This window comes from Anolis sagrei, chromosome X (assembly GCF_037176765.1).
Source record: "Anolis sagrei isolate rAnoSag1 chromosome X, rAnoSag1.mat, whole genome shotgun sequence".
Taxonomy (NCBI): Eukaryota; Metazoa; Chordata; class Lepidosauria; order Squamata; family Dactyloidae; genus Anolis; species Anolis sagrei.
Window position 1 is genome coordinate 18,553,506 of NC_090034.1, and position 15,629 is coordinate 18,569,134.

At 41.4% G+C, this 15,629-nt stretch overlaps 1 protein-coding gene across 12 annotated transcripts in view; it reads left to right on the plus strand.

Moving 5' to 3' along the window:
- The window catches only part of RBFOX1 (RNA binding fox-1 homolog 1), a 1,606,230-nt gene that overhangs the window by 1,553,164 nt on the left and 37,437 nt on the right, over positions 1–15,629 (plus strand). For all 12 annotated transcript variants that reach the window (XM_067473372.1, XM_067473373.1, XM_067473365.1 and 9 more), the window contains 2 exons: positions 843–975; positions 6,124–6,163. In XM_067473372.1, the coding sequence (XP_067329473.1) occupies positions 843–975; positions 6,124–6,163 (173 nt within the window). The remainder of the gene's footprint in view (positions 1–842; positions 976–6,123; positions 6,164–15,629) is intronic.

Sequence of the window (15,629 nt, forward strand, 5' to 3'; positions counted from 1 at the left end):
CCGGCCCAAGTCCCTCGACAGAGGAGAGAAGACCGGTATACAAAATTGCTAAATAAATAATAATAATAAATAGTCAAACCACCTCCCTTGCAGGAATACTGGCTTTTCCAGTGCATTCCTTTAAAATAGAGCCAACAGTGCCTGATATTCATGAACCAACTCCCATCCAAGTACTAGTAGGGCCAACCTTAGTTAGTTTCCAAGATAAAATAGACTTTTATGCCTTTAGGAAAGTGTTTCTCAAACTGTGCTCCTCTAGGTGTATTGGACTTCAACTCCCAGAAATCCCAGCCAACTTACCAGCTCTTAGGTATTGTGGGTGCTGAAGTCCAAAATATCTTTGAGAAACTTTGCTTTAGGATATTTAAGCATATAAGGAAGGATAAGAATTCTTGGTCAGGAAGTTCAACACTTTGCCTCCCACTCCCTGTATCTATTCTATGGCATCAGAGCTGAAAATACGGTCGACTCTCTACATTTGCAGGTTTGACGTATGTGGATTCAGTTACTCTCAGATTTGACCAGTGGATCTGTGGATCTCTAGGTCCTCTGGCTTAATGTTCTGCCAGAAGTTGGCGATAGGGCCATGTTGCATGGTGTAGATATTCCTAGAGAGGTGTTTATTTGCATTTTTGCATATTTGTGGGTGTTCTGCACCCTTTAACCCCATGAATGTTGAGGGCTGACTGCAATTGGGGAAGTGTTGCTGAGAACATGGAGTTCATTTCTTTCTTCTAGGGGCTGAATAGAGAAGCAGTATTTTATGAAATAGAAGCAAATTAGTCTGATTCATGGTTTTCTGTATATATATCTCTAATTGGTCTTTCTTTGTTAATTTTCAGTGCCTGGCTTCCCTTATCCCGCCGCGACTGCTGCCGCTGCATACAGAGGGGCACACCTCCGAGGCAGAGGCCGCACTGTCTACAACACATTTCGTGCGGCTGCTCCTCCTCCTCCGATCCCAGCTTACGGCGGGTGAGTAGCTGCGGGCTCCTCCGGCCTCCTGTCCTGCGTTGCCCATCTTCTCTTCCCTCTCCTTTCCCCCTTGAGAAACTGAGCATTTGCGAGCGCCATGCATGATGCTCTTGTCTCGCCACACAAACCCCACACAGCATGCAACCAATCTCATATGCCTGGAGTAGAGCACCTTGTGTACAGGGTTGACAAATGATAGTAATTTGGACTGTCATGGTTGGTGGCTTTCGAGCATTTTGTGTGTCCCATGTTGTTATGTAAATTCCCCTTGAGAAGGAACGCTGCAGAGAATTGGGCAGGGGAGTGGGAAGAGAAACGGTGCAGAGACAGAGATCTCTTTGGGGATGGTTGCAAACATCTGGTTATCATGGAAGTTGGATAACATTTGATATCCAAAATAAATAGTCTCCCAAAACAAAGTTCAACTTCCAACCATCTTCAGCTTTTAGGACTGTGAATAATAAATATCATCAGCCAATTCATCCCACTGAACAGGTCAAGTGTTGGGGAAGAGTAGGTTTGCCATTTTGCTTAGGCATACTCAGTTTTGAAATTAAATGGATGATTTTCCTACCTTCATCGCACACTTTTTAATCTATCTGTTTCACTCAGGAGTCCTCCATTGATTTGCCATCGCACAGTTGAGATTTGTCCCCCATCAACTGTCCCGCCTCCGAAGAAAATTGCTGACAGTAAAAGATAGCTGCTATTATGGAAAGTTATGTACTAATGCAAATATTTAAAATCCAATCAGTGCATCGCAAAGCTCCATGGTAGTTGAAGTGGTATCAAACTGCTGGAATTCGACACTGTAGATGCACTCATATGCTTACTTGCCCTGGTTCCCCAAACTAAATTAAGAGCCAAAAGCTATTCCTAAGCCATAGAAATTGGTTGTACTCATGATCCTGTCTGTTAGTCAGACAATCATTTGTAAGAATCATATGAATTGCCAGCAGAGCAAAGGGAAAAGAAGGGAGGAAAGGAGGGAGAAGAAAAGAAAGGAGAAAGAAGGTAAAGAAATGAGGAGAACATTTCTCTCTCCAGGAGATGAAGTCAATGGCCCTTCTGCCTACAGGCCAGCCATCCTCCTCCCTCCCTTCACCCCTCATTCCCTCCCCCCCCCCCATTCCCTCCCCCCCTCTCTCCTTGAGCAAAAGGCAAGCAAAGCAGAGCTTTTTCACAAAAGGGCATTTTGGCTCCTCCCACAAATTGCGTAATCATTTCATTTTAAAGCTGAGAACAGGGGGAAATCATCACACGACAGAATTGGCTATTTTACCCTTTTCTAAATGGATAATTTGCAAAAAAAAAAAAAAGTCACTTGTCAACAAGCTTAGAAAGTGCCTGAAAAGACAACCATTTAAAACACTTGAAAATGCCCTACATTTGAAGCTAACATCAAGTGATGAACTCAGTAGGTTGCCATTTCTTAAATGGGTGGCTCAGTAGAATTCAATGAATGTGATGAAGTGGTAGATGGGGGATAGTAGGTTTTAAAAAAAATGTAAGATTCAAATAGAGGTAGTCATGAAAGAGATCTCCTTTGAGTTGGATCCAGTTACTGAAGATTGAGCCAGCTATTGTTTGAGATGGTAGTTGGAGGATAAATTTTCCATTGTCCAATTTGGGGCACTGCAATTTAAGGGAGATGTTGATAAGATGGAATGTGTCTAGGGAAGGGTGACTAAAATTATCAAGTGTCAGGAGAACAAGTCCTATGAGGAGCAGCTGAAAGAGCTGGGCATATTTAGCCTGCAGAAGAGAAGACTGAGAAGAGATGGTCATGTATAAATATGTGAGGGGAAGTCATAGGGAGGAGGGAGCAAGCTTGTTTTTGGCTGCTCTGGACACTAGGACATGGAACAATGACTTCAAACTACAGGAACATTAGGAAGAACTTCCTGACTGTGAGAGCTGTTCAGCAATGGAACTCTCTGCCCCAGAGTGTGGTGAAGGCTCCTTCTTTGGAAGCTTTTAAACAGAGGCTGGATGGCCATGTGTCAGAGGTGCTTTGAATGCAATATTCCTGCTTCTTGGCAGGGGGTTGGACTGGATGGCCCACAAGGTCTCTTCCAACTCTATGATTCTATGATTCTCTTGTCCCTTGTATTAGTGAATAGCTTTTATGTAAAAGAGTAGGGGAGGGGGTGTGCTTGTGTATATGACTCCCAATTCATGGAACAGATATCCAACAAAATAGGTAATCTCCAGGCATTTTCAAAGTCCTCCAGTTTGATTTGGTAGTATCCTTTAACTGAATGTCCTTCATTTTAATAAAGCTCACTATTATCCAGTTCCATGCATCCAAGCAAAGTTCAGGACCCCATGGGGCCAGGGGTCAAAGTCAACTTGATGGCAACATTTCCAGCAAAAATTCTGTAATAACACCAATAATTGTAAACAATGTGAAATATATAATATTAAAGATAAAAAAGGCATGAACCCCACCTTCATCTCCTCACTGAAATCCCTCCAGTTACAGGGGAAATAAAGAATGCTATTAAAAGTTTTGCTCTGAATCTCTTTCCCACCCCCATTCCTATGTATTTTACCAGACCTTATGAGACACTGTCCATATATCTCTGCTTGTCTTCATAAGGACTAGTAATTTGGAGTTATATTGGCTTGGGGAATTAAACCTTCCTGGCTACCATTTCCTAAAACATCTATTTTTTTTTTCCTTTAAAAAATCATAATAGTCATCTTGAGCTATGGGAAAACCATTTTAACAAATGGAGAACAGATGCACAATTGCTATATAGAGAAAGCAATTTTGATAGAATGTTGGAAACAGTTGCAAAATATAATTACATAATATACAATATGTTGTTTTCAGAATGATAGCACTCCGTCATTATTATTTTTTTCTGGTTTTGCTGCCGCTGCTTTTTTTTTACAAGATACAATTGGAATCACAAGTTGCTTACAGCCTTGGTTCGGAACGAGCTTTGGTATAAGCGGGCATCAAGAATAGCTGTGCTAACAATTTCATACAGAGGTTGAGGCACAGAAAGGGCAGCATATGTGTGCCTCCACATAATTAGATGTTGTGCCAATGCCAACATTTCATGAGCATAAGGTTTGGGAAATCCGATTATGAGTAATGTCCTACACCTTTGCAGAGGAAAGGTGCTGCACCTGCTAGAGATAAAGTTAAGGGCCAATATTCTACATCAGCTCCTTGTTATGTGTTTTGGATTCCTTTCTGTCTCAAGGCAAAACTATTGTGGGGTTTTCTTAGCATGGTTTGTTCAGGGAAGATTTGTCCTTGTCTTCACCAGAGACTGAGAAGTTGACTTGCCCACTCAGTGGGTTTCCATGGGATTCCATGGCTGAGCAGGGAGTTGAACACTCAAATCTAACACTCAAACTACTAGAGCACACTGGTTCTCATCAGCTACTTAGTTAAGTATATTTAATGAAGTAGGGCACATCCAGAGAGCCCCTTTATTGCGGTAACTCCCACAATAAAGAAGGGGCTGTCCAGATGACATCCTGGACAATCCCAAATTAATTTACCGCAAGGAGCCCCTGGTGGCCCAGTGGGTTAAAGCCTTGTGCCGACAGGACTGAAGACTGACAGGTCGCAGGTTCGAATCCGGGGAGAGGTGGATGAGCTCCCTCTATCAGCTCCAGCTCCTTATGCGGGGACATGAGAGAAGCCTCCCACAAGGATGATAAAACATCAAAATCATTCGGGCGTCCCCTGGGCAACGTACTTGCAGATGGCCAATTCTCTCACAACAGGAGCGGTCGCTCCTGACATGACAATTTTTTTTTTTACCGCAAACTAGAAAAACCCTGGTTTGTAGAGAATTAATTAGATAGTGGACTCCAAAACACATAACAAGGAGCTGATGTAGAATATTGGCCCTCAACTTTATCTCTTGCAGGTGCAGCACTGGAAACCCACTTTTCCATTGTCTGGACTGCAGTCCAGACACCATTCCCACAGTTTTCCGAACTAAATTAGTCCGAAAAACTGTGGGAATATTCACCCCCTCCCCCAAAAGCCCCCAAACCCCTTTTAAAAGTAAAGAAAACTTATCTGGTCTCCTGTACACTGTTGCAGTAGCTATCCCGGTGCATAGAAATGATGCACCAGAAGAGCGGGGGAGGGGGGAGGAGCGATTTTGGGGGGAGGGGGGGTCCCTAGTCCCTACAGAATATCTGGACATCCACCCCAGAAAGCATGCAATTTCTGGGATGGGTGTAGACAGGCCCCCAGGAACATCCACGTTTTTTAAAACGTGAATGTTCCTGGGATAAAGGACTGTCTGGAACCGCCCGTAGATTCTTCAGTGAGAGACAGAGTGGTGTAGTGATTTGAATGTTGGGCTAAGACCATGGAGACCAGGGTTTGAATTTCTACTCAGCCATGGAAATTCTCTGGATGACCTTGGAAAAGTAAAACTTTCATCCTGAAAGACAGCAAAGGTAGGATCTACACTGCCATATAATGCCATTTGGAACTGCATTATATGATCAGTGTAGACCCATATAATGCAGGCCATTGTATTTAAACAGAAGATGTAATCTCTAGACATTTTCTGGGTGCTCCAGGGTGGCCTTATGGTATTCTAGGGCCAAAAATCCTTCATTTCAATTGAGTTTGTTCTTATCCACATGAAGTTAAGAAATATACCTCCCTGGTGATATGGAGGTTGTACTGTATAGTAATGATTTCCTAGATCTAGAGGAAAATGGGAATAAAATTTAAATAGGAAGTAAGCAAAAGTTGGGTGTCATAACTGAACTGGAACTTAGATGTTAAGTCAGTGGGCATGGTCAAATCTGATGGCACTGTGGCAGCCCAGCTGTGTCACATTTTAATTTTGTTCAAGACATGGGCAAGTGTTTTTCTGTACAGCTTTCCTTATCAAAGAGAAGAAAATGCATGAATGTATAGACTTTATTAATAATATGTCCCCCTAATGCAAATATGTATGTATTTATCCTTTGGCCTATGTGTATATAGTGATATCAGTGGTTTGGTTTGATTTGGCCTGGTTCCATTTGATTTGGTTTCTCTTGTTTGGTTCTGACCTTGTGATGAGACTAACCTCAAGAGTTCAGGGGTTGGTGGCATTTGCATGTGGAAATGCACTAATATGAATGTTTCTCTTTGTATGTGCATCCCTGCAGTGTTGTTTACCAGGATGGATTTTATGGTGCAGACATTTATGTAAGTATTCATTGATGTGCATGCTGTCCATTGGAACATTGCTAGAGTCATTTCCTTTTGGCTTAAGTCTTCTGTGAGTTTGCTGCATAAGCTTTGACTCTGTTTCGTCCATTTTGCCATCTCTGGAACAGAAAAAAGAGCAATCAACAAGAAAGCTTGTCTTTGAAGTCTCTCTATGTTCATTACATCTACCATCATTTTGGCTGGGTTCATTCATAGGTGGCCTTTAAGGAGGCTCAGAGGGTGAATATGCATCTGGAATGACCACCGTTCCTAAGCCACGAAGAAACAACCGCATGGAAATTAAGCAGGTGAAGTTCCCCTCCAGGAAAATACATTTCTCCTGCTAAATTTCTGCATCTCAGGATGCTGCTAAAGTCATGAGAAGCAAGTGCTTTGAGATACCATCTTCCTTGCTATTTTTACTTGACAGCTATTGTATAGAAGGAGGAATATGCTGCTCTTGCCATCTACTGACATCCCCAAATCTGGTATTACTCTTTTAGCAGACCTGTGTGCATCTACAGCTGAGTGGTAGCAACTCAGTCCCATAACATCATCACTTGCCCCAAACATGTTAACACTCACTTTCTCACTGACTCACTCACTCAGCTGGTTAAATGCAATCATTTGTCAAAATGACAATTAAATAGCATTAAAGGGGAGATGAAGTGACATCAGCAGAGGTGCCCACAATGGCCAGGAGCTCCATTGCTGGATAGCAGCAGAGTTGCCATTGAGGAGGCAACAGCACAGTGAAATGAATATGCGCCTAGGTAATCTGGACAATGACTCTGGATTCAGTACAAAAGTGCTGAATCTGAAGATGCTCTGGGGCAAATTTACACTGAGTTAAACTGTCAAGTGTAGATAAGGCCTTAGAAACAGAAACCCAAGAGAAGATATTGGACTGTTATTCCTATCAACATTGTCTGTGATGGCTAAGACTACGGGGAGTTGTAGTTCTGGCAGAGATCCCCACATTGTAAGGAGAATGATGGTGAGATCTAGCATCAGACTTCTCATTCTTTGGTTCTCCAGTTGTTGTGGACTTCCAACTCCCAGAGGTCTCAGCCAACATGACCAGTAGTCAAGAATTGGAGAGACAAAGTCCGATGCAAGTTTGAGATTAACCAGTAGAGTAGGCACGATTTGTGCTCTGCAGAATACCCTTGCAATCACATGCAATGCACAAATAAAATCAAAAATAGATTTCAGCTGAAAGTTGAGCAGTGAATTTGGGGAGTTTGAGGAGAAAAATACAGAAAGCCTCATCTTCTGTGTCTCAGAAATGTTACTCCCCTCCCCCCTCCCAAATCATTTTACACCTTGAGAATTCCTCAAAGAATTAAGCCATCACTTCATGGCACAAATCTTTGTAATATAAGACTGTCTTCGCTCACAAATCTCCTTTGTAGTCTTCCATTAGGCCTTGGATAAAAAAGTCTGATCCTAAAAATAGATGTAATTAAACCTCTTTTTATTACTACATACAGATTTCTGTAACCTAATTGTGTTGCTGTTGCATCATCGGTGTTGAGATATCAAGAGATTGATTGCATTAAATTGGAATGAACATTAAAAATTCATTAAGTGGTACTTGGAAGAAAAAACCCATAATTTTTATTTATTACCAATGACACTTTTGAGACATTTAAGATGAAATCATTTACATTTTGTTGACAAAAGAAGGAAGAATCTGGGTTTCTAGGGAGAATGGGGGGGGGGGGTTGTTAACTGAGAGCAGGGTTTTGGTTTTCTTTCTGTCTCTCTTTTTGGGGGAAAATAATTAAATGCAGTTTGAAAAGTCATTAGCACCACAAAATTACAGAAATGAATGGGACTCAAAGCTGACACTTTCAATAGCTTTTGTAGTAAACAGGTCCCACTAACATTGCATAAAAAGTGACATTCAAAAGAAGTTAGATAATTTCGCCTAATACAGATGGGTAGACTCAGTCTAGATTGCTGTTTCCCTGAATTTGCAAAGCCTGAGCAGGGCAGTCGAGGACAGGAGGACTTGGAGGTCTCTCATTCATGGAGTCACCATAGTTGATGTTGACTTGATGGCAGTTAACAACAGCAGCATGAATCTCATCCACCTTGGAAAATTTGGATTTTCACCACATCTTTGATGGATACTTGAGCTGAGATTCCCATCAGTTTCAGTGATGTTTACTGTATGTATATACTCATGCATACATCTAGAAATTTCAGTTTTAAAAAACTGACCAAGAAACAAGGTTGACTTATCCATAGGCCAATATAAGTATTGTTGTTTCACTCTAAGCACAAAAGGGACCAGTCCTTTATTTGAGTAAATTGATAAAAGGCAAGAGCTTTGTCGGTCCCAGAAGAACCTTATTCTAGGTTTGAAGTAGATCAAGAAAAATACTGTTCTGCTTTGGGCAGAACTCACCTGGAATAATCTGTCTAGCTCTGTGCACCATAATTCAAGAAGAATATTGACAAGTTGGAATGCATCCAGATAAGGGCGAGCAAAATGGTAAAAGACATAGAAGCGAAGCCCTAGGAGGCCTAGTGTTTAGACCAGAGAAGAGATGGACATGTTAGCCATATTTAAACAGTTGAAAGTGTGTCATATTGAGGAGGGGGCAAGATTACTGCGCTGACAACTAGGACACAATGGAGCATTCAATGGAGCAAACATTAGGAAGAACAGAGAATTGGTGGGTCTCTTTCAGGTGTCCTTTGGTTGTGGTTTCCTACATGACAGAATGTGGTTGGACTGGGTAGGAATATGGCAGTGGCCAAGTGTAGTGGTCCCCTTGAACTCATACTAGTGCTCTCCCCTCTCCACAGAATGACCCTCAACTTATCCATGGGTCATATCAAAATCCACAAGTTTGTCTCAAATCCTGTTCTTGACTTATGTGTGTATAATATATATGGAATTTCTTGGCTAGCATTATGACATCAGAGGACATGACACACCCTCACATCAGAGCCCAGGTACGTTCTTAAATACCCAGCTTCAAGTGTCCTTAAAGTCAAAGTAAAATGGAAAAGAGAGCTGCAGGAGGAATACGAAAATGAATATTGGCTTCAATCTAACATGCCATTTTTGTAGCAGATGTACCCAGATTTGGACATATCATAGCAGTGCTGTGAAACCTCCATGCAAAACAGCAACATTGCACAACACATGTTGGTGTTTGGGTGTCATTGTACAATGCACAACACGCAGCACCCTACTACAGTGCAAGGTATAGGGTGCACAACCACAATGGAAAGCATAGGAGGCATTACCACAATGTGCACCTTGCAAAGACAAAAGCTGAGATGAACATGATTGGTGTGCAATTCCACTTCTTCTTCTCACAGCAGACTACATCCATTGTATAATGCTGACTTTTTGGTCCTACATGCAGAGAGAGGAAGAAGCATAAGAGAACCAGCATGGTTTAGTGGATTAAACATTGGACTACACTTCTGGAACCAAGGTTCCACTCGGCTATTGAAACGTATTGGATGACTTTGGGCAAGTCATATTCTCTCCACTGTGGAGGAAAGCAAAGGAAGAACCCCTCTGAACTAATCTTGCGAAGAAACCCCATGATAGGCTCACCTTCACGTCTCAATAAATCAGAAATGACACAAAGACCAACAACAAGACACCATACATCTGATACATGTCCCTGTTTCGCTAATTGTCAAATCTGGTGGTGATTCAAAGTCATTCAAATTCCACTTGAAAATGCAGAGAATTTTCTGCCTCGAGATCAGACTTTCCTTTTTCCTCCCTCAGTCCCCCTGAAGATCTGAGCAAAAGTCTACTGCAATGATTCATCTCATGTAAGCTCCATTGAGCATTTTCATATTTCATAACAGAACTCGCCTAGACCACTGTACCTCACAGCTCAATTTCCTTTCCAACGTTGCTTCCACTCTTCCCTTTCCATTGTTTGCCAAGGAGAATAAAATCTAGATGTGTGGTGGAGAGAGAAGAAAAAAACCCTATGTGATTCAGAATTTATTAGTTGCCTACAGAGTCCTGAGGTATTGACTGGCTCCAAGATCGATTACCACCCACCTTCAGCTCAGTTAGCCATTTTAAATAGAGAGAACTGAAGCTCTATAGAAGGAAGGAGGGGGGAAAAGAGCAGAGATGCTGACAGCAGAAAACATGCCTCGCGCAAGAACAGCAGGAAACAGAGACAGGTGCAAGTCAGGCAAAGAAAGAGAAGAAGAAAAGTGTGCATTGGTATATCTGGATTTCCCCATAACATATTGAGCAGGGAACAGGGGGAGATAAGAGAAGTGATTCTGAAAAATACATAAGCATAAAACAACAAGAAAAAAATGAACAAAGCAATAGTAACACTGATAGAGGGGAGGACCAAATCTGCGTTCCCATAACTGAGCAGCCCTTGTGATGTGAGATACAAGAACACTGGGCATGTAACAGGACCACTGTATCCATGGATTTAGCACTCATGGATTCCACCAACCACAACTTATTTTTAATTTTTTCTTATAGTTTATCCCCCCCCCCCCAATAAACAAACCCAAATTAGTGGGAAGAACTTGCTTTTACAAATATTAAAATTTTAAAAATGCAGCAGAGAAAATGGATGCGTCCTCACATCCCAAATTATCCAGACATCATGATTTTCAGAATATTCCATTTCTCACCCAGACTTTTCCCTAAATGTTGGATGCATCTTCACTGTAGAACGAATGCAGTTTGACAACACTTTCAGTGCCATGACTCAATGTAATGGGATCCCAGGACTTGTATTTTGGTAAGGCCCCAAAATTATTTGGCTCCTTAAGACCCAAATAACTTGTAAAATCTCCAACTCCCAGGATTCCATATCATTGAGCGGTGGCAGTTCTAAGTGGTGCCAAACTGCATTCATTCTACTGTGTAAATGCACCCCCCAGTCTCTACAAGTCAGAAGTCCTTCCACTTTGGTAGGGCTTCCCTCCAGTTTAAGCCTGTCATAGGACTAGATCCTAAACTAGCCAATTGTATTATGTTTTGTTTTTTCATACATTGTATATAGAATGTACATATGTAGCTGTCACTCAGTTCTGTACATATACATTATTATAGCAAATATTGTCAAAACACTATGCAAGACTTTTCCTGGGCTTGAATACTTGATCCCAAATGGAGTCGAACAGAACAGAATTCAAAGCTGACAATGAAGGGAGGAAGAGGACTTCTTGGAAAACAAATTGATCTCCTTTTCTACTGCCCTTTTACATTTCATTCCCTGTTAAATTAGTGGGGGCAGGGAGTGCCTTTAAATCCCAGAGGAGGGAAAGGGCCCCCAGGTTCTAATTGGGATGTAAAAGTTGTTTGCCTTATCTATGGAGACCTGGTTCTCTCTGTTAATTGGCATGCTGCGAGATCATTTGGAAACGGTTGATATAACACCGTGGTCTGTTGAACAGGAAGGATAGCTGTTTTCACAGTTTGATCATCAATGCATGAGTGAACACAGCTCCTTTCCAAGATGTGTGTGTGTGTGTGTGTGTGTGTATTTATGGATGTGTTCCTTTGCTGCCTTAATTGAACAGCTTGCCTTGTCACATACAAGTAAACATTAATTCGGGGTGGGAGGGGGTTCTTTTGTTACAGAATCTTCCACAACCCAGTAAAGCCAGGCACTATATTGATAATTTCAGTTTGCTTCTATGATGGGCCTATGCAGGTTTCCACCCAGTGTGAAAAAATCATTTACATTCCAAGTTTCCTTGTATAACTCCTCTTCTGTGAACACTGGAAAGTGCATAAGGAAGGAAGGCTTTATCATGATGATAGTGGCTTTTTCTGCCATGTCACACACACACACACACACACACACACACACGAAGAGAAACCCCCATAACAGCATAACCCATATCTGCAGTTTCACTTATCTGTTCCCAATGGGAAAATGATCTCCCTAAGCATTGGCTAAATCCTCCAGGCAAATCTATGGTATACTTCCCCTGGATGTTATCACTCAGGGTGCTTCCAGACATAGTATAAACCCGTGCCGACGTAGGTTTTAAAAACCTGCTTTAGCATGGGTTTAAATCCACATGCCCACTAAAAAAACCCGGGCTTTCCTGGTGGGGTGTCCCCATGTCATCCCAATAATTATCAGGATGGCATGGGGCCACCCCAAAAAAACCCACAACAGTGTGAAAAACTTGTAAAAACTTACTAGGCCACCAGTATGGTGGTCCTAGAATACTTCTGGCGTGTAGAAATGATTTCTACGCACCAGGAGAATTCCAGGACCACCGTCATGGCAGCCTGTTAACTTTTTACAAGATTTAAAGGATGTTTGGGGGGAGGGTTTCAGGGAAGGGGTGGGCACCATCTCGCTCCTCCAGGCTTTTGGAAGCCTGAAGAAGTGAGATGACACTCACCCCAGGTACTCCCAGGAGTGAGTTCCCTTTCAGGAAGGCTCAGATCTAATGGGGTATCCAATTAATTCGGGACAATTTGTTCTGAATTAATTCATTTTTATCTGACCCATCATTTGGATGCCTCAGTTAAAAGCCCAACAGGCCCTGTACTTTGGGGCCTGTCTGAAAGGACCCAGACTTGAATTTTAGGAGGCAACAAATTCTTAGAGAAGATCCCATTATACTATAAATACCCATCATACCATAGAGATATGCGGGAGTCTCTAGAAATTCATAGAGAGGTGTCTCCAACACAACAATATATTAATAATAAAACTTTAATAATAATAAAACTTTATTTATTTTCTGAGGGGACTCCGGGCAGTATGATGGGACTGGAAGTAAGGTGATTTAATACCGTCCAGTTATATCTGGATATGGGGGTCTTACTGTGAGCATGGAAATGAAGCAAGCACTCAGACTGATGCTGTTTGGGGCGGAGGTGTCTGTAAACTACATTTCCTTTAAATTCCATTTAGAATCTGTTATTTCAAAACAATTTGTATAATAACCCAAATAAACAGATCCAGAAGAAAAGCAAGTCAGGGCAATCTCCAAAATCAATGTGGATCGTCGTAACTCTTCCATCATCGTAGCTATATGCAACTCACTTGAGTTCTAGTCAAAATGTGTCTTCATAGATGTAAAATTCCATGCCTGGCATGGGTACATATTAGGCCTGGGTAACAACGCAAAAAATTGTTTCTAAAATCGATTTGTATTTGGGGGGGTTTTGCGTTTCGATATTTAAAATAATTACAAAACTTTCCTTTAAAAAAGTTCAGTATTTACGAAATTTCGTTAATATTAATGAATCGATTCGTTAAGATGGCGCATGTGCAAATCACCTCTGAAACTTCGTTATGAAGACGGGGGTCGATTCGTTAAGGTGACAACGAATCGATTCGTTAAAAAAGAAATATTTATCAGAAATATTTAAAAATGGAAAATTAACAATGCTTGCCCTGTTGTGGAGCGAACACAGCCACAGGACAGGGACAAACTCACACACACAGGCACACAAGGGTCTTTTCTTTTTTTAGAATATTTTTTGAATTTTTTTAAGAATAAAAGAAAGATATTTTTCAGAAATATTTAAAAATGGAAAATTAACAATGCTTGCCCTGTTGTGGAGCAAACACAGCCACAGGACAGGGACAAACTCACACACACAGGCACACAAGGGTCTTTTCTTTTTTTATAATATTTTTTGAATTTTTTTAAGAATAAAAGAAAGATATTTTTCAGAAATATTTAAAAATGCTTGCCCTGTTGTGGAGCGAACGGCAAAGCCTCCCCGCTGCTCCCAGCCCAGGGAATGAATGAATGCAAGCCAAGCCTCCCTCCCGAACCTCCCGTCTCCTCGCCTTCCCCAGCAATGAGCAATGCGGCCACGCGGAGCCGCTTTTAAAGGGCAGCCCGCCCAATCACAATCAGCCACGGTGCTTGGGAGCGCAGGATTGGCTCCCAGCGCACCCAGCATCCTCCATCCCTAAAACGTCATTTCCGAAATGGGCGGAAGCCCATAAAAAAGATGGAGGATGCCGTTTCGATATTTAAAAACACTTCCGGGTTTGAAAATATGTTTTGTAATCGTTTTGTAATTGCTAAAAATAACGAATATTTAACGAATTACAAAATTAACGAACGAAACTGCCCAGGCCTAGTACATATACAAGGGTGTTTCTTTGCATATGTAGCTATGCACATTCAATTTCCAGTTGCATAATTGGAGTTCTACATATGTAACTGTTTCACATACAGTTGCATGTTTGGACCAGATCCTTGGAATTTATACTCTGCCAATCTTGGTTTATACTTGGATGGGAGACTGCCAGTCAGTGCTATAGATTATATATCAGAGGAAAGAACTGGCAAAACCAGCTCTGATGATTACATGAAATTCATGTGATCACCATGAATCAAGAAATAACTAAAATGTCCACACATAAAACTACTCACAAGTGCTTTCAATGTGCCACTTGATTCACTGGGATTGTGGAAACAGCAGGCACATTCACAGATACACAGTTGGGTGCAAAATGCTGGTATAACACAACTGCACTTTATTCATGCAAAAATAGATTTATGCTGCAAAAATATGAAGAAGGATTGCCATTCACATTCCAGCTTAGTAAAATAATACATGAAAATCTGATCTGTCTGCTATGGGAAAGAGTTGCTGCGGCTCTCAACAGAGATGCTCCCCTCCTTCTGTTTGGTTCAAGGAGACTCAAAAGGCATTGAGTAGCTGGCCCATCAAAGTGGCAACCCATGGAATGAAATATAGGAACTCTATTCTCAAGTTGCTCTGGCCAAGGAACTCTAAGGGAATGAGAAATTGTGGACTTTGTTGGGTGCCCCTCCCTCCATATGCAATTTGAGTTCTCTTTGAAAGACACAAAGTTTCAGATCTGCTTCTGGTATTGAAGGAAGGTTCATCAAGTCCAAAGGACTGGTGCTCCATCTAGAGATGGAAAGAGTGGTCAAATAATAATAATAATAATAATTATTATTATTATTATTATTTATTTATTTATTTATACCCCACCACCATCTCCTCAATGGGACTCGGGGCAGCTTACATGAGGCCTAGCCCAACAACACATCAGTAAAACAACAAGCAGCAAGCAAATAAAACAGTACAATTAATATGACTCACATATAAGCAATAACACAAAAAAATTTAAAACCTTATGGCTGAGCCAGATGTAATAGATTAAAATTTTAAAATAAACACTGGGCATGAACAGAGGTAAGATGTATCTAAGCAGGAGGATTTTAAAGGATAATGTAGGGAGATCAACCCAATGGGTAGTTAAGGTGCTTCTTTTTTTTTAAATTAACTTTATTATGAATTTCGATGCACATAAAAGCCAGTAGGGGGGGGAGATTGGGGACGGGGTAGGTGGGAGGGGGGTGAAGGGGAGGCTGGGGCAAGGTATAGGGGTTAAGGTGCTTCTGAGGACATTTTGCAGGGAATTGGTCAGAGCAGGCCATTGTTTCCTTTATTCAGGCATTGCTTCCTTTATTTATT